This window comes from Lontra canadensis, unplaced genomic scaffold (genome assembly GCF_010015895.1).
Source record: "Lontra canadensis isolate GAN:19392208 unplaced genomic scaffold, GSC_riverotter_1.0 scaffold2, whole genome shotgun sequence".
Lineage (NCBI taxonomy): Eukaryota > Metazoa > Chordata > Mammalia > Carnivora > Mustelidae > Lontra > Lontra canadensis.
In genome coordinates, this window is record NW_022630996.1 from 16,175,111 (window position 1) to 16,194,003 (window position 18,893).

Below are 18,893 nucleotides of genomic sequence, written 5' to 3' on the forward strand. Positions count from 1 at the left end.
TCAGGTAATTAGGTTGATATTTAATGACACAGAACCCAGGTTCTTATACAAGGCAGGAGATGGCAGCCAGCAGCTCCCCATAACCTTTCCAGCCTGGGTGACTGAGGCTAAGGAGATGGGGGACACATGGGACACATGGGTGGGGTGGGGGCTCTGGCACAGTGTGTCCTGCCCAAAGCTGAGGGTAGTGGCCACTGGGGATCTGCCCCCTCGGCTGGCCCAGGTCTGCCATCACTCCATGAGGCAGAACTCTGACTCCTGCGGTCGCATGTTGGGTAACACATACAGAGCCACAGCCGCAATAGCCAAGAACACCATAGGCTTCCACATCCCAAACATGTTCTGTGGGGACCAAAGACAAATGGTGAGTGCCCGGCCTTTGGAACCCTTCCCTAAGCCAGAGAGTGCCCTGTCTACCAGCACTGGAGAGACATCAGAGACCTCACAGTCTGGTCTCCCTCACCTCCTGGGAAACCAGAGTCAATGTGGTCTTAGTTCTGGCGGAGCTAGGTACCCGGAAGTATCACCGGAGGTGGCTGTGTGTGCTCCTGCCCCGTGGAATGAGGACAATACCAGTTCCTGGGTGCAGGAGCGAGCTCGGGAGGCAGACCAAAGAGCATCCGATGGTTGCAATGAGAAAGGCCTGAGCGCCACGGCAAGACAAAGAGGGTCAACTGGGGCCTTTGGGAAAAGCCTGAACGGCTTCCTGCAGGAGCCACAAGCTCTGTCAAAAGGATAAGACCCAGGGGGCGGTAAAGAAAGCACGCCACAGAGCGCAGGCAAACAGGAGGTTCTTGGGCAGCCCAAACCTTTTTTGGACAGTGATGTTGGTTTGAGGAAACTCAAGGAAGCCAATCACCGGCCATGGGAGACAGATGCCTTAAAAGACCCCTAGGCACCACCGTACTGACGGACTTCCTGAGCACGGGCCGGTGTGCTGAGGCCTCCAGACACTTCAGGCCACAGCGAATCCCGCTGACTCGTGGGACAACAAAGTAGCATCCTTTAGGGAACATGAAATTGTGGGCAATACCTACTTGGGGAAATAGTTTCTGTTATTACTTTCGTTACTGTATTACTTGAAAGACGGGATTTGGGCTGAGTCGTAAGCTATGGCGTACTAACAGAAGGATGATTTTAGGTGAGAGCAGAGCAGAGTACTGATGCTAAGAAGGCATTTGCTCAGAGAATAATGGAACTAAAAAGAGGATTTTAACCCCTCTACAAAGAGCAAAGGAGTCTACGTTTGTAGAAACGGTTACTAAAAAGAGCAGCACAAATGAAATGGAAAGCGAAACAATGCTAGAGGTGGATATACAGAGTAATTTACATAATAACTGGAAAGGAAGCTAGAAAAAGCATTTACACGCTCAGATGTGTATGTCCTAATGCACACTGCTGAAAACGTCACTCCGGTGTTCCTAAAGGAGGACAAAGCAGGGCGCCTGTGTGGTTCATTGGGTTAAACATCTGACTCTGGATTTCAGCTCAGGTCATGATCTCAGGGTCTAGCCCGGCATTGGGCATGGAGCCTGCTTGGGATTCTCTTTCTCTCTCTGCCCCCCTCCTTAAATAAATAAAATTAATTTTTTTTTAAAAAGGGACAGAGTTAGACCTATAAATGTGAACTGGTACCCTTTATACCAGTCAGAGGCAAGTTCCGGATGGCTGAGTGGAGGACTGGTCCCAAAGGTGTAAATCACATCAGGCTTTCCTTTAGACTAGGTAACTAAGTTGACAGATAAAAGAAATGTTTTTGAATTTTATCAAGACATCTGACAGATCTTCCATGATCTCCTTGGAGAGGAGAAGAAGTAAGAGTATGGTCCCAGCACAGGCGGCTGTGTGACCATTTGTTAGGGGACCAGTGAACTGGATAAAAGAGAGCCTGGAGAGACAACACCCCAGAGGCTAGGCCCTCATCTTTAATGTGCATGAACAGGGGCCTGGCTGGCTACGTTGAAAGAGTATGGACTCCTGATCTCAGGGTGGTGAGTTCAAGTCCTAGGTAGGTGTAGAAATCACTTAAATAAATAAAACTTTTTAAAAAATGCACATGAACATATGAAGGTAGGCTGGTTGCCCTTGAGGAGGATGTGGAGCAGGCAGGGAAATGAATAATTTGAAACTACAAGGTCAAGATTAAAAAAAGAAAAAACAAACCCAAACTCCACATGTTAGTATACCTAATAGGAATGAATAAAAAATTCTGCCTCAGATCCAAAAAGTCAAGTGCAGGGAGAGAATGGGGAGAGGACACTTAGCATATGCGATACACAAAGGGGCCTTATAAACAATACATGCAGAGAGTTAACAACATGACATTAGTTGTCAAGAGAGCTGATGCCACTGGAGACCGTCTGAAGAGAAGTGTGGAGTCTTCCTAATTACGTGGAAGCAACCATGGAAAGCTGTTCAAACTGAGGAGAGACAGCAAGGGGGAAGCAAGGCTGGAATTTTAGTTGTTGCTAACATTAGTCCTTAGAATCCAATTCACGATTCACTGGCAGTATGACCTGACCTCGCCATGCCTTAGCTTTATCACATATAAAATTATAACAAAAGCCACCTCATTGGGTTCTTGCAAAGATTAAATGAGTTAATACATGTAGGGTGATTAGAACAGTGCCAGGTGCATAGTATGTAGAATGTAAGTATAGGCTTTTTAAATCATTTACGAGGTGTTTTATCATTTATGAAGCACTTTCATAAACATGAATTCCTGTGATCCTCATGTGAGGAAGGCAGAGGTTTTACCATTCTTTGCTGTCATTTGAAGAAGTTAATTTTCCCGTTCCGCATTTTGCCCACTGGGACTAAGCGGTAAGAGGCAGAGACAGACAGGGCCAGGTTCTCACCTGTCAGCCACACTTCCTACACGCTACACTGCCTTAGTTCCGAGACTGGGAGTTGCAGAGTGGGGCACAGCCAGGCTTCCCAAGAGCACCCTAACTCTGGAGCTCCTTCTCTCACGCTGCGTGGGCTTGGCTGAGGAGCAGAAAGCTTATAGCCTAATGCTTTGGGTCTCCTCCTCTAGGGACTGAGAAATCTAGATGCAGACTGGGTAAGAACAGGTATAGGGAGGGACCCTATTGCTAAAGGAGTCAGACTGTTTTGGGGAGTAAGTGGAACGTCTTAAAGAGGAGAAAGGATGAAGAGGGGAAAAAATAGGAGAAGGAAGGAGAAAAGGAGGCTGGTGAGCGCTACCAACATACGCATCAGCCACTGCCCCAACCTGTGCATTAAGCCAGCTGCACTCCATTTGCAGGGGTGAGAAGGGAGGGAGGGAAGTGGAGGCAGGGAGCAGGGGAGCAGGAGAAAGGAGCCAGAACAGGCCAGGAGAGAATACTTTATGGGTTCCAAAGACAGGTGGAAGAGCCCTAGGGCTCTATCTTGGGCCCCAAGACCACATTCTGTCTCCTAAACTTGGTATCCTGTTGACAGACCAGATTACATGGACCGAGGCCAAATGGAAGGTGCCCAGAATATGTCAGCCTTGGTGCCCTGAGAAAACTTGCGTCTCCTTATTTTCCCCAGTGCCACACTCTGTCCAGAGAGCCTGGCTTGGGCAGGCAATTACAATAGAGTCTGGACCCAAAAGGGAACTAGAAAATATTTCCTGATTCTTCTGAAGACCAGAAGCCCCACACCAGAGAACTTTTCAGTAGAAAGAACACAACATGGTAGTGGTCCCTGTTCCATTTTCACCACGTTGGAGGACAAACGGAGCCTGCCCTCAGACACAGCCCCTGGGCAGGGGTTAGGGTTGCGGCTGGGTCACAGTGCTCCAGAATTCCTCTCTCAACCAACGGGGGAGGCAGTGATGCCTTGTTTTGCCATCCTGGGTGGTGAAGGTAGTGAGAGCTTGGTTCTGGGGCCAAAGACAAAGAGCACTCAGGCAGCCTCACAGACAGACATCAGCTCATCAGAAGCGATCAGGCATTTTTCAAAGTAGCAACAGTGCCGAGATCATCCAAAGTCTTCTCAGCCACAGGACAGAAATTCAAACCGTGTCAGCAGTATGCATTCTAACTCACTGTATGTTAGGAAGACATGCTCAGAGGTGCTACGGGCTCTGCAGTAGCCCAAGGAGAAACCAAGGCTAAACTTCAGCCCTGAGTATCCTGTTGTCAAACGCTAAAAGCAAGAAGTAAGCAAGTGAGAGAAAGCGGGAAAGAGGAGAGGCCAGGGCAACCTGCACCCTCCCTCTACCCCTCGGAAGGAGAGGACTCGATACCAGTACCTGTGTTAGGACGACGTCTCAGCCCACCAGCACCAGAGCAAAGCCGATATGACCACCAGGCCTACAAGAGGCAAGGAGAAGATGGGGGGCTCGGGGGCAGGGGATGGCTGCAACATATCAAATGAGAAGGAAGCACAAGGAGAGGCCAGGAGATGGGGGGGGTGGTATAAAAAGACAGCAACACATGAGTCCAACGGATAATGAAGATGAGAAAACAAAGGGAAAAGAGAAAGAGATCAAGAGGTTAAACAACAGGCAGTGAGGGCAGCCATATCTCTCCTCTGTGCCCAGGCCTGGATCTTCCCACTGGCAGCCTGTGGAGAATGCAGACCTGAATGGGTTAAGCAGCTGCTCAGGCCAAACCAGGTGGTGGGGCCAGTCCCCTGGCTTGCCACACCCCTCGCACATCTTGTCAAGCAGGGGTGATCTGCACTATTCCGTTCTTACAGGTCAGCAACTCTGAAAAAGGGAAGCTCCGAGAGTGAAGCCGGGCTCTCCAGATGAGGAGGACGTATACTTCTCCTGGGTCACTCAGTCTCCTGCCTGTCCACCTGTCCCTCCGTTAGCCCACATGCTCTGGCCGCTCTCCACCAAATCTCCCATGTCCTGGGCCCTGGTCCCTGCGATCCCCGAGGAGTCTAATGCTGTTGTTGTGAGACAAAATGCACTAGAACAGGCTGACAGTGGAGAAGTGCTAGTTCTTCGACCGCAACGATCTTCCAGAGAGAAAGTGAATTCACACACAGTAACGTACACCATTAGAGCGGCCCGCAAAAGATGCAGGACCCGAGGAGGCAAAGGGATGCCTCCACGTGTAGACACAAGGAATGCGCTTGACTTTGAAGTACAAGGATCCACCTGGCGTTCAGAAATGTGGCACCCAAGGCAAGGAGACTGCAGAGGCTCTGAACCAGTTGTGGTGAAATATGATGAATTCGAAGAAATAGGAGCACTGGGGAAGAGGCTGCGGTTGCTCCTACTTTTTACATCCTAAGTAATGGTCCTCTGCCACAAGGTTAACAGAGAACTGCACGCTAGATCCTTAGCCACTGCCGCAGACTAAGCTGCCGGAAAATTCCAGATAGCCTCAGAGCTGACTGGGACATCCCACCACAAGAGACTTATTTTCTTCCCCTGTGTTTAGAGAGACGCAAAGAGCCTGTACCAAAACTGAGATTCAGGAAGTACTCACTCTTCAGGGAATCAGAGCCCCCAGTCAACCTCAACTAGTGCAGGAATTCGGAAGTACCAGTAGTTAAAATATAGACATACTTCTGTACGGTTGGTACGTTACCCAGAATACTCTCATCCCAACCTCTCAGATCCAGCAGGTAAAGGGTTAGGGCTCTGGCTGCTCTCCCCAGACTGGCCCATGCCCCTGCTGTGCAGACTAAAACATTCTATTACTTCGGACAGCCCCCCACCACGCCCTGTAATCCACAGAGCCCTGAGCCACACCTGCCTCCCCACACTCCAACAAAGGTCAACCTAGCAGGGCAGCTCCAGGAGGCAGGCCCGAGCGACTGACACAGGCTGGCCAAGAGCCTGAAGCGGGCCCCACACCGTGGGCTCCTCGGTGCAGCACCAAGTAAGGGGTGAGGAACCTCCTGATGGAAGGAACGAGGGCGACTGGAGGCGAAAGGAGGGAGGACTGCAACGGCCCCACCCTGGCTCCCAGAAAAGGTGATCTCTGAGATGGGTCCACAGCAAAGTGCTCTCAGCCCACCACCGGCCGTGGAGGGCCCACTTCCAGCACTCCCGGCTCCATCTCCACTCTTCCCAAGCGCGGGGCCTCAGGGCTGGCGGGCCTGGACCCTCCTGCAGAAGTCTGTCCTCGGGCCGGGTCACCCCGCCACACCAGGGCACCTGAGGCCCAGAGCCCACTTCCCACTCGATCCAGCCTCCGACCGTGGTTACCTTTTTGCTCTCAGAAAGCTTGAGGGGGTTGTTTCCCTCTGAAGCTTCAGGGCAAGTGTCATTGTCGCTCTCATCTTTGCGGTCTTCTTCCTTGCCCTCCTGCTCTTGGGACTCTTCGTAACAGCCCTCCTCAGCTTTTGGGGACCTCATCTCCGTAGGCTCTGACGGCACAGAAACCAGTTCATTGCAGGAGTCCTGCTTCGTGTCCTTTTTGATTTCCTCCTCCTTTTCCTCCTCTACTTCCTCTTGTAGTAGACCATCTAAATCCGTGTGGCTGGCCTTGTAGTGCAACACCACCTCCAGACTCTGTGGGTGGAGGCAGGGCAGGATGGGGGCTGCAGTCATCGCGAAGATGCCTACCCTCGTGACAAAGCCGGGCTAGCTCAAGAGCGCTCGGGTCCCCAGCCTGGCACAGTGCGCAGGCGGCACCGCGTCTCTCCCTGTGCAGCGTGTGAGGGCAGTCATGCCCGGCCTCTCTGGACCCACATGGCCGTCGGGCCACTGGCCATTTCGGACAGCCACCAGAGCTACAATCTTGGGCTCTGCCCTCAACCACCGACTCTGACCCCTGCAGGGCGATGGCGACTCCTACTTTCCCCTTCTCCTCCTCACTTCTCGCGTCTGAGTACGCCACTGCTTCGAATACGCTCCTTCCCTTCATGCATTTGGCCCCCGTCTTGGGCATGTAACCCGGGAAGAAAAGGGGCCCAGGAGATGGGGCTGAGCTCATGCGAGCCATCGTCCATCCTGGGGGCTGTGGTCCTTTGGGGCTGTGTCCCCAGGTATGAGTGGTCTGTGTTCCACTCCCCTTAACTTCATAGGAAAAGGGTGTATGGAATTGCTACCAAGCAGGAACTACCTACTACAGGAAAGAGACCAGAAGCTTCTCTACAAATACCTCATCTGGCCGGGATGGTGGTGGTGGTGATTTTTCTAAGATCTCCTCTGCCTTTCTGCTTATCAGGCTCCTAAGGTTATCACTCACCTTTTCGTTCTCACAGCTGCCCTCAGAATCGGCCAGGCTTGGTTTGGTCCCCTTTTTATTTTTAACCCCGTTGGCATTTTTGTTCATATTCTCGTTGCCACTTTTCCCCCTGGTTTCTCTGGCAACGGAGGGCTTCTTCTCCTTGAGCTGGCGGAGCTCTTCCTGGCAACACTGCAGCTGGCCCTCCAGCTGCTCCTGCACGGCCAGAAGCCGCCCCTGCTCGTCCATGCTCTCCTGGTACTGCAGCTGCAGCTCCCGCAGCTTGGCCTGCAGCTCCTTGATCTGCGGGGGGCGGATGGCCGGTCACCTCCAGCGCCGCCCGGCCGGTCAGCCGAGGCCCTGCCCTTGGGTCCCTGCCTCACAGTTTGCCCTGCTAAGGCCCACGGGGCAGTAGACAAGAGAGGAAACATTAAACTGTAGGATACTATGAGCCTCTAAGGCGGTTTCAGAAATAGCTTCTACGTGAGGTAGCTGACGATTTACATCTAATGGGGTCAAAAAAGGATGATTTAAATTACATTTCCACTGGGACCTGTCTGGACAGCTTTTTGATGGAAGCCCCTACTTCGCCCAAGCTATTTCTCTGCCAGGTGCGACTACCTGAGGAAATGTGCGGTCCACTCCTGAGACTGTGCCTGGGTTCCTGTACCTCACCCTGGAAACAGAGGCAAATTCCAACCCTGCTCCCTAATTTCTGGTTTTGTCTTCCCTGACTCCCGGCATCACAGTCTCCCTGGTAGGTGACAATACTAAGCAAGCGAGGCCCTCGGACTCACTGTGGTCCGAACTCTCCCGTGCACACAGTGAGTCCCGCTGGACTGTGGACTACTCCTGGGCAGAAAGCACGCCTTCTGTCCCATCCCTCACGGAGGCAGAGCACCCTTCTCGGCATCGTAAGGGATCCGAAAGGAGGTGAGGCTCTGCCCTCAAGGTACTTACAGTCCAGTTGAAGAGACAAGTACACCCAAAATAACTAAAGGTGAAAAAATACATCTCTGTAGAAGTGCTCTGGGACACAGCCAAAGAGAGAAGTGGCAAAAGGAAAAAGAGAAAAATTATTTGGAGTCCTGCTGACGAGTACACCTGAACACAGCAAGTACCTGAGCAACGCCCACCAGGGCTACGGCAGGGCACCTGGCCCCCCAGGATTCCGCCCCTGCTCTGACCAAGAAGGCAGCAGCAACGACACAGAGCAGGCAGTGGGCTCTCAGCCCTCCTTCCTCAGCCTCCCTGAAATGGCCAGGGCCTGTGGCCTGCTCTGGTTCTAGGGACTCCTAGAAGAAACCTTGCCTCCCAGATAGCAGTTACCTCGCTCTTGTCCTTGTCGTTGGGGGAGGGAGTGGGCTTCTCAAGACTTTCCATGCATTCCTTGAATTCCTTTTCACAGGCGGCCAGCTCTTCCTTCAGCTCTTTCTGCCTGTCTACCAGCTTTTGCATCCGGTCTTGCAGCCGGTCGTGTTCCTCCTGGCTGAGCTGGTACATGGCCTGCACACCCTGCAGCTTGATCACCACCTTGGCGACCATGTCCTCACAGCGCTGCGGAGGGCGAAGGAGTAATGACCGCGGGGAGAAGGACCTGCCCTCCGGCCCACTCGCTTCCCTAGGCCCCATCCTGGGTACGGAACAATGCGGCAAGGATCTGAAGCCGCCCTGGGGCTAATTCTGCGTTTGTTCCTGTAAAGCACCATCGCTGTGATGGGAGCATCTCCATGTTAGACAGACGGGGTGCCTCATCCATTGCCGGTGACACAGCTTGGCTCTGACCCTGCCACCCTCCTCACTTCTCGAACCCTTCCCTGGTGACTTATCTCTTAGTAAGATGGGAGGCTTCTCTCTCCCTGTCTGACCTCTCAACTGGCTACTTTTACCTCCATGTCTTCAGGCTCGTTGGGTTCACCATCGGTGCTGCTACTATAACTCTTGTGACCGGTGTCTGAGCTAGTGCTGCTGCCGTAACTCTTCTTGTAGATGACGCTGCTGCTTCTGCTGCCGTAATTCTTCTCACTGCTCTCCTGGGCACTGCTGCTGCTGTTATAGCTCTTGAGAAAGCTCTCACTGCTGGCCTGGGTGCTACCGTAGCTCTTGTGATAGCTCTCGCTCTCCTCGATGCTGCTCCCGTAACTCTTGCGATAGTTCTCGCTGCTGGAGGCCACGCTGCCATAGTTCTTCTCCAGGCTCATTCTGCTGGAGGGGGACTGGACCTGGAGCAGCTGCATTTCTTCCAGGCAGAGCTGCAGGTCGGCCTGCAGCCTTTTCCGCTCCTCGAGGAGCCTGCCCTGCTCCTGTAGCAGCAGCTCCTGCTCAGCCTGTGTGCCCTCGTAGAGCACCTGCAGAGCCTGCATCTGGGCGATGATCAGCTTGGACTGCGGGGTGGGGGTGGGTGGGGAGACATTACCATTACTCTAGACATTGCCGTCCTTCTCGACACACCCCTCCTGGGGCGGATGTGTGAGAGCCCGCGTCAGACACTGGCAAGCCTACACCCCAGTCTCCCCAGAGCCTAGGTCTGTAATTGCCTGCAGCTACTGGCACGTGTCAGACACTTGCTCATGGGGGAAAATCCACTCAGGAAAGATAATGTGCAATTTCCAGGCTCCCATTTCTGCTGGTTTCTAAACCGTGGTACGTCCCTCTCTCCTTGAGGCAGAGCTGGAAGAGTATCAACAACACTCTGGCTCCCTACCCCACCCTCTTCACAGTCAGGCCATACCCATTATCCTGACCTTGGGGCTCAGGCCCTTCCCTTGCCCCCAATTCTAAAATCAGCTCTAGCCTTGATTGTGAGCCTGCAAGAATCCCTCCCTCAGAAGATGTGAACCTGGAATTAAGGTCTCACTACGAGTTCCTGTACCTCCTGCCCCAATTCTGAATCTGGCCTCTGGGCATGTTTCCCAGGGCTTCTGGGCCTGGCTTCTTGGCTGCTGATGCCCAGGATGAGATCTGATCGGTTAAGGAAATAGTTATACCTGGTTCCTGGTCTCTGTGTTATCCAGGCTGAAATCTGAGGCTCCTGGAATCTGATCAAGTCTCAGTTTGGACTTCTGCAATTCCCTGGTTCTCCCTATCCAGGCTAATATTTGAATGAATAGGGCTGTCCTTAAATTGAAACTGTGGGGGCACCTGGGTGGCTCAGTGGGTTAAAGCCTCTGCCTTCAGCTCAGGTCATGATCCCAGGGTCCTGGGATCGAGCCCCACATTGGGCTCTCTGCTCAGCAGGGAGCCTGCTTCCTCCTCTCTCTCTCTCTCTCTCTGCCTGCCTCTCTGCCTACTTGTGATCTGTCAAATAAATTAAAAAAAAAAAATTGAAACTGTGTACCTGCTCTTCCTTGCCTACCCTGAGACCTCAGACCAAATGCATCCCCCAGCCCCAGACTTATGGGGAAATCTCTACCAGTGTGACCTCAGGGGCATGACCCCTTCGTGGTGCTTGCAATACATGGATTCCCTAGTCTAACGCTCTTGACCCGGCTGTTACTGCCATCAAAGTTCCAATGAAGACAGTGTGGCCAGTAGCAGGAATGCCACAGGCTAGGAATTCTTCCCTTGGAAATGAACGGCCCCAGATCTGTCTCAGATAGAACACCAAAAGGTTATAGATTCTGATGGCTGAAAGTGTACTTCTCAATTATCAACCAGCTCATGAGAAAAGGATGATATGCCTACAGTTGGTCTCAAGGAATCCAGACAAACACTAAGTTGATAGTATAAATCTGGAAAATGATGTTGAAGGGGCATCAAATCATGAGGCGATTAGATTCCCGAGTCAGCCTGGTGCTCAGTGTTCGCAGAGCTTCAGCTGGGTGTGTATCTGACTGAGGGCCTCAGGCCATAGCTAAAGCCACATCTTCATGAGCCCATGCGTGGTCATGGCTGAAGAAGGGGGCCTTAGTCTCATCCTTACTCTTGGTCAGACAGACCTTCCTAACTCTGACCCGTCCTTGGAGCCCTCTGCCCTTCCATGCTGTTGGCCCCAGAACCGTCTCCCTGCCTCTTGCTCTGTTACCTTGTCACACTTGGAGGACTTAGGTGATTTGGAATCATCGGGATTCTCCAACACATCCCGGAAACGAGACGTTTTGAAAAAATGCAGCTCTTCGTGCAGAGCTGACTGTTCCTTGAGCACGCTTTCTTGATTCTGCACCAGTTTTTTCTGCCCTTCCTGCATACCCTGGTAGAGCAGCTGTAGTTCACACAGGTCTTGTAACTTTGTAAGGAGCTCTTGACTCTGCGAGGTGGAGTGGGAAGGAAGCGGGCAGGAACTGTGGTAGCTACAGGGGAAGACCCGTGCCTCCTTCCTCTGGGGAACCCTTCCCTTAGGAGTCTCTGGGTTGGCTCTGAACGGCCATCTGGGACGGGTCACAGCGGGGGAGCGGTCTTTTATGGAGAACCTGCTAGGTGAGTAGCCACGATCTCATGCGTTTGCAGGTATCCTGTAGTTTACAAAGTTCTCTCTAAGTATATTTTCTCCAGAGGGACTAAATACCTAGAGAGAAAATGCTGGACAGATTCCAGACTATACTATGTATTTTAAGACTTAAAACACTAATCAGATATACTGAACTTTCTGGTTTAAAGAGACTGGTGACAAGGAGGGGCTGAGACAGCAAGGAGAAGCTTCAGTCCCCACCCTGTTCTTTTTCCCAGGCGTAGTCACACCATGGAACCTTCTCCAAGCAGCTTCTCCCTAGTTAGCCACGGCTCCCCGGCCAGGGTTACCTTCGGGAGGAGCCCAGCTTTGGGCAGTGGGAACGAGAGCCTGTGCAGCTCTTCTTGCAGCTGCCCCTGCTCCTCCTGCATCCTCCTCTGATCCTCCAGGAGCTCGCACTGCTCCATCTGCAGCTGCCCCATCTCCTTCTGGCTGGCCTTGTACTCCTCCTGCAATTCTGTCAGTCTGGACAGCAGTGCGTCACACTGTGGGCGGGGCGGACGCGGAGGGGCGGTTACTTGATGAGCCACTGCTCCGCACCGTCCAGCCGGCAGAGCCCTCCTGTGCCCTCCTGGCCCTTGTGGTTCACCGGGGGCTCCTTCCCTGTACAGTCCCCTCGGACTGACCATCCCAAGCCACGCCGCGCCCATACAGGTTTAGACGCCGAACTTGGGAAACCCCAGCAGGCTGCTCAGGACCGTCTGGCTGTGCTACAGATTCATCTACTGGTCCTTCTGAGAGCCCTGTGAGGGCGGTGTTACCAACACCCCTCCCTTCGCATGACCCCTGCCCTTTTGGCCCTTCCCTGTGATACACACCATTCTCTGGCCCTGCTGGGAATTCTAGTTCCTGTCGCTGTCATCAACCCCAACTGGTTATATACCTAATTATACTCCTTACCAATAAAAACGTCACCTGATCTGTTCCCATTTTTGTTTTCATAATCGTCTTTTTAAATCTCCAGAAGAATATGGGCTATTGCTGAATTTGGGTTGAGAAGACTAAATTATCCCATGATTCCAAGAACTCAGACCTTCTAATATCAAACTCATCTCAATGCTGTTTTTAGGACAAGGGGAAAAGCTGGCTCCGTGTCAGCCTGCTTCTCCTGCTCCGCAGCTGCTTCTACTAGGAGCAGAGGGCATGAGCAAAGCCACGGACACTCTGGCCTCTACACTGAGCAGGGAGAGAAGGAAATGTGAGCCTGGGTGTGGAAACGTGAGCCTGGGTGTGGAAAGGCAGGCGGGCTGTTGGGAGTGGTCAAAACCACCTCTCCATTCTGGGTCTTCCAGAGGCCCTTCCCCAGGGACATAGCCTGCTGCTGGCTGCAGGAGGAGCCACTGAGTACTCTGGCAGGAGGTGACTTGCTCCACCATCTTTTGAGAATCTTGTGCCTTTTCTCCATCATGTTTCAACACCTTCCATTTCCTATCAGTGATCAGGAGCTGAAAGTACTCAACACAGGGTAACTGATAATGGCTTGCATTTTACACGCTACGGAAGAAAAGAAAATGAATAAGGAAGGCCTTACTTATCACTACCAGGATTTATTACTACAAGCCAAGTGCAAAGAAAATAGTATTCTGTTCAATTTAAAAAGGGTAAAGCTCAAGTTTAGAGAAATTCGCTCCTCTGAAGTCAGAGAGTAAATCCTGGAAGCACCTAAGTCCTTTGAACACCCAATCAGCACTCAGGGCACAAGACCACGTCATCTGACAAGAGCATCTGCAACTGCCTGAGAAACCTGGACCTTCTTTTTCTGGGTCTAATGCAAAAAGCTGTATATGTGGGCTTTTGTGTATGTCCTTCTCCACAAATGACAAGATATCACTGAAGTTGTAATAATGAAGGATAAATGTCGACACACATGGAATCAAGTGCAAAATCTTCAGGTGTTCAGACTGGATCCAGCTGTAGTGATCCTACTAAGCTGTAGCTTGGTCCCAAAGTCAAGATCAAGGCAAACTGTTTAAAAGTTAACAGCTAACGGTGGGACTCTGCCTCCGTTTCCTGACTGGCACACTCAGCTGTGACTGGACAGGGAGCTCATCAAGCCCCTTGGCTAGATGACTTCACCTTTTGCCCTCACACCTCCTCTCTCCAGAGGAAGTACCCAGGAGATCTCACCTCTCTTAAGTACAATTACCTTATTAGCACACTTCCCCTTGTCCTCTGGGATGGGTGTGGTGGTCTTGAGCTCCTTCAGCTCCTGCTGGCAGAGCAGGAGGTCCTGCTCGAGCTGATCATACATGTACTTCTGCCGCTCCAGCTCCTCCTTGCTGGTCTGGTATAGCCGCTTCATCTCCTGAAGCTGGGCGTGCATCTCTGCATTCTGGGGTAGGGGAGGCAGGCCCCGCCATCATCCCAGGAGCCCCTGCAGCTGCACTCTCTCCTCTCAGACGGGGGCTAAAGGATCTGCTTGGTCCTTTCTGGTCCCAATTTCATCCCACTGGGGGCTTCCAGAGAGAGACCCTAACAGGCTCTACACAGGGACCTTCTGGGGTTTCCTTTTCAGGCAGGTGGGGAAGAAAGAGAGCTACCTTTTTATAGGCTGAGTTTCTGATCTAAAATCAAAGGAAGTGGAGAGTGTCATGACTCTCCGAGATCGCCTTTCTGTTAGATACCTTTTTGTCCCCCGCACCAAGGACTGGACCACAGAACTCCTACAAAGTCCCCTCCTCAGTCCTATTGCTCTCACAGAAGATTCCATCTGGCTACATTCTCCCTCACCTGGAGCTTCTTTTACCTTCTCACTGCTCTCCTGGAAGGAGGCCACGATGTCCTTGAGGCGCTGTACCTCAGCCTCATGGTAGTGCAGGTCCCCGCACAGCTGGCGCTGCACCTCCAGCAGCTTATCCTTCTCACACGTGATGTGCTGGTACTGGAGCTGCAGCTTCTGGAGCCGGCAGAGTAACTCCTGCGGTGGAGGGGGCTGTGGCAGTGGGCGCAGCGGGCCCGCCGCGGGCAGCACCTCGGGGGTCAGCAACCCGCTCGCTCTTCCGCCCGAGCCCCGCTCGGGCACGGCCAGTCTAAGGCCTGCCTTCTCCCTGCCCCTGGCTTACCGGCTGTCCTCTCGTCCGGCGCAGCACTCGCGGGAGGCTGGAGGCCCCTGTCGGGGGTGCGGCCCGGCGGGCAGCCGCCCTTAGTCTAACTCCGCTCTGGGCCACCTTCCCCAAAACCTCTTAGCATCTCAGTTGCCCCTCACCTCCTTTTGTTGTTACCTTCTCACTTGGGCTTTCTACGCCTGTGGATTTCAAGACTTTGAGCTGCCGGAGCTCAGACTGAAGCTGGAGCTGCACCTTCAAGAGCTCATTCTGCTCATCCTGGCTAGCATCATACTTTTTCTGCAGGGCACAGAGTCTGGTCTTCAGCTCCTCGTTCTGTGGTGGGAGGATGTGGGCAGAACAGTTACTCTCGAGAAACAGCAGACCCCTCCACAGACCAGTCTGGGTCCTTTCCAGACGCAGACATCTTGAGGAGCTCCAACAGGTCTACAGTCAGGTTTGTTCTGTGAGGCAGACACTCGGTAATGACTACCATCTCTAGAATGCAGCGCTACATGACTTCTCCAGCTGGTCTCCAGCAGACTGTACCCTCAGTTGAGGGCAAGAGTCAGCAGAGCATAGCCTTGCCCTGCGTCCATCCTTCCCTGAAGCCGCAACTCCACGGAGGCCCTTCTGCCCTCCCCAGACGCCCGTCCCCTGGCCATGGTTACCTGTGTGGCATTGTGGGAAGTCTGAAACCGGAGCACCTCGTTCTGCGCGCACTTGAGCTCCCTCTGCAGCCGCCGCTGCTCCTCCTCACTGGTCCGACGATGATGCTGTAGTTCTTGCAACTCACAACACAGCTCCTTACACTGCGCAGGAGACGGAACGGAAAGGCTGACTGAGGACAGGTGCCATGTGCCCTTTGAGAACAGGCTTGGCAGGGGGCAAAGAACAGCTTGGAGAGAATATGACCTTCGTTTCACTGGAATGTTCACATCAGGCAAGCAAGCGAAACCCCAGAGTGCTTCTGCCTGCCACAGTGCATGCCCCCTTTGCCAGCCCTGTGTCTAAGGAGGCATTTCTACCACAGGCCAGGAGAGGGTAAAAGAGAGACAACCAAGGTGCCTGCCTTCCCCTACCTTGTTCTGCATGTCATGCATCTGCTCTTCAGCTCCCAGAAGCTGTTGTCGCAACAACTGGGTTTCAGGATCAGGTTCTAGAAAATCCACTTCTGAAGTCTGAGACTCTGCTGACATCATATCCTTTAGCATGTGGGACTCCAGCCACTTTTCTGTTGCTCTTCGTGTCCTATGATCCAGAACCCCAGAGCCATGTTTGGGTAAGGGCTCTGCCTGGCATCACCTGCTAAGTGTGCTTGGTCCTGATGTCTTTATTTTAGGCAAAGATGGTAAAGAGCCTTCTACTGTGGTTTATCTCCCAAATAAACATACTAAGAAGGTAAAGAAAAAGGTCCCAGCACCTCAATCAAGGCATGTTTGGCTCTGGGAGACCTAAGAGTGTTAGTCTACTTGGGCTCAAGGCTGGACCTTGTGTCGAGCCAGCTCTAATCTGGAGGCCCTACACTATTAGACTGAATCCAGGCTGTGCCGATAATGAAGGAACCACTTCTGATCAACTCTAGGGCAGAGCAAACCAAACCTCAATCTCTAGAATGGAAGAAAACTACATTTTAGCACCCCAGTCCGAGACAGTTGGATCTCCATGCCTGCTTCTAGGTGGCATCTGTACCCTTTGAATAATACCACGGAAAGGACCGCTGTCTAGGAGCAGAGGGACAGTCATTAGCCGGACATCTGCCTTCACTAGTTCTACTCAAGAGACAAGCCCAAAATGGAGTCCTGCAGAGTACCCCCAGCCTGCTGGCTGTACCTCTCACTCTCCAGATCCGCAAGCTGCCCCGTGAGGCTACTGTTGCTCTCCTGCAGGGCCCGGTACTCCTCGTTCAGGAAGCGGTAGCGTTCCCGCAGTTGCTGCAGCTCTTCTGCAGGGGACAATGGAGACATGCGAGATCCCAGGGAAGAAGCACTGGTTAATCAGCCCCTAATTTGCCTGCATAAAAATCGGACCACAGAAGGCTGAATAGCTTCTCTTTTCCTAAAGACAGAAGAGACACCATGTGCAGCGGCTTGGAAGACAAGGCCCCAAAATTATACACTGCTCTGTGTCTGTGTCCTCGTTCAGGTAGCTGCCCTTCTTTTCATCTGCCTAGAAGATCTGCCCCGGGTGCCCATCTTCAAAACCTCAACCAAAGCAGAGTCTTGAGATTTTAGGAGCTTGTGAAGGTTTCCACTGAGTTTCTGGGTTATCATAGTTTAACTTTCCATTGAACTGTTTATGATTACCTTCCCATTACTCTTTTAGTACAAGATCTGAGGGATGTGAACTGCCAGATGTCACACTGCCAGTCCTGGCCCTCTGGAGACAACACCGGCATCTCAAACATCCTTTTACTTACTCTATCACCACACCAAATACACTAGCCAGCATGTGGTCAAGAATTCTAATGATCTTTTATCTGCTGACAGAAGAGCCCATCCCAACCAGACCCATATATCATCCTCAATCATCGGCACAGATCTTGTTGAAATGCCCCAGCACATGTTCTTAAGTACCAGGTACCAATACTTCTTAAAGCTGCAATCATGGGCACCTGGATGGCTCAGTCGGTTGAGCGACTGCCTTCAGCTCAGGTGATGATACCAGGGTCTTTGGATCGAGTCCTGCATCGGGCTCCCTGCTCAGCATGGAGTCTACTTGTCCCTCTCCCTCTGACCCTCCCCATGTTCATGCTCTCTTTCTCCAATAAGTAAATAAAATCTTAAAAAAAAAAATAAAGCTGCAATCATATAAACACCCCAACTATTGTTTCTTCCTGATTAAGAAATTATTTATCTTAGGGGAGCCTGGGTGGCTCAGTCAGTTAAGCACCTGCCTTTGGCTCAGGTCATGATCTCAGGGTCCTGGGATCAAGCCCTGCATCAGGCTCCTTGCTCAGCAGGAGCTCCCCCTGCTTGTGTTCTCTCCTTCTCTCAAATAAATAAAATCTTTTTTTAAAAATAGTTGTTTTCTTTTTTTTTTAAGATTGTATTAGTTTATTTGACAGAGAGAGAGAGAGAGATCGAGCGCACAAGCAGGCAGAGCAGCAAGCAGAAGGAGAGGGAGAGGCAGGCTCTCCACGGAGCAGAGAGCCCAGTGTGGGGTTTGATCATGACCCAAGCCAAAGGCAGACGCTCAACCAACTGAGCCACCCAGGTGCCCCTCAAATAAATAAAATCTTAAAAAAAAAAAAAGAATTATATCTCTTAGAATACCAATTCTACTGATATTTAAAGAACGTTAACTTGCTCCAAGTTAACACAAGGCCTATCTTATCTGCTCTAAGATTCAACACCCTGAAATTCATGTCTAATGTTCCCTCTTTATTCCAATCAAAAGTTCTTGGGGGGCACCTGGGTGGCTCAGTGGGTTAAAGCCTCTGCCTTCGGCTCAGGTCATGATCTCAAGGTCCTGGGATCGAGCCCTACATCGGGCTCTTTTCTCCGCGGGGAGCCTACTTCCTCCCCTCTCTCTCTGCCTGCCTCTCTGCCTACTTGTGATCTTTGTCTGTCAAATAAGTAAATAAAATCTTAAAAAAAAAAAGTTCTTGGAATACTGCAGATTATCATGGAAGGAAGGAAACTAATCTTTAATACAAGCCAACCACGTGCTAAGCATTAGACTTGATGGTTTCAGCCTCACATTCAGTTAGTCTGTGAGTACTTCAACATACTAGGCATTTCATTTAATCCTGAAAATAGCCCTGTAAGGTTTTCTTTCTCTTTTTTTAAAATAAACTCTTAATTTATAACTTTAGATTCACAAAGATAGTGCAAAAGTCCCCAGGAGGGCTCTCAACTAGTTTCCCCGATTGTTAACATCTTACCGTAGGTACATTTGTCACAACTCAGGAATCAACATTCATACATTACTGTTAACTAAACTCAACATTTTATTCAGATTTCTCTCCTGTTTTCCCTAAAGGATCCCCTTTGGCTGTAAAGTTTTATTAACCAATTTTTACAGATATAGAAACTAAGTTTCAGAGAGATAATAACCAGGCCAAGTTCATCCCGCTAATTAGCACAACTGAGATTCTGAACGCAGGTCTGTTTAACTTCAACCCAAGCTTTCCCACTGTGCTGGCCTCACTCTCCTGGCTCCACCAGTCCAAAGGTTCTTCTGAGAAGCTTGATACAGCTGAGAAAACTTGCAGTTCTTTGATTCCTTGTTGATTGCCTCTGCTTGACCTGGCCTAATACAGGGCCTCCCATTATA

General features: G+C 51.5%; 1 protein-coding gene across 4 annotated transcripts in view; it reads right to left on the reverse strand.

Annotated features, from left to right (window-relative positions):
• Window positions 1–18,893, reverse strand: part of CCDC136 (coiled-coil domain containing 136) — a 27,292-nt gene continuing 8,399 nt past the window's right edge. The window contains exons 6-19 of one of the 4 annotated variants that reach the window (XM_032869684.1): window positions 16,449–16,560; window positions 15,698–15,866; window positions 15,287–15,427; window positions 14,793–14,951; window positions 14,318–14,488; window positions 13,718–13,903; window positions 11,862–12,056; window positions 11,149–11,370; window positions 10,462–10,470; window positions 9,014–9,508; window positions 8,454–8,681; window positions 7,146–7,427; window positions 6,161–6,466; window positions 1–342 (exon numbers count right to left, since the gene is read on the reverse strand). In XM_032869684.1, the coding sequence (XP_032725575.1) occupies window positions 232–342; window positions 6,161–6,466; window positions 7,146–7,427; window positions 8,454–8,681; window positions 9,014–9,508; window positions 10,462–10,470; window positions 11,149–11,370; window positions 11,862–12,056; window positions 13,718–13,903; window positions 14,318–14,488; window positions 14,793–14,951; window positions 15,287–15,427; window positions 15,698–15,866; window positions 16,449–16,560 (2,786 nt within the window). In that variant the 3' untranslated portion in view covers window positions 1–231. Of the gene's footprint in view, window positions 343–4,243; window positions 4,351–6,160; window positions 6,467–7,145; window positions 7,428–8,453; window positions 8,682–9,013; window positions 9,509–10,461; window positions 10,471–11,148; window positions 11,371–11,861; window positions 12,057–13,717; window positions 13,904–14,317; window positions 14,489–14,792; window positions 14,952–15,286; window positions 15,428–15,697; window positions 15,867–16,448; window positions 16,561–18,893 lie in introns of all 4 variants that reach the window. The other 3 variants (XM_032869694.1, XM_032869668.1, XM_032869675.1) reach the window with 3 other exon arrangements.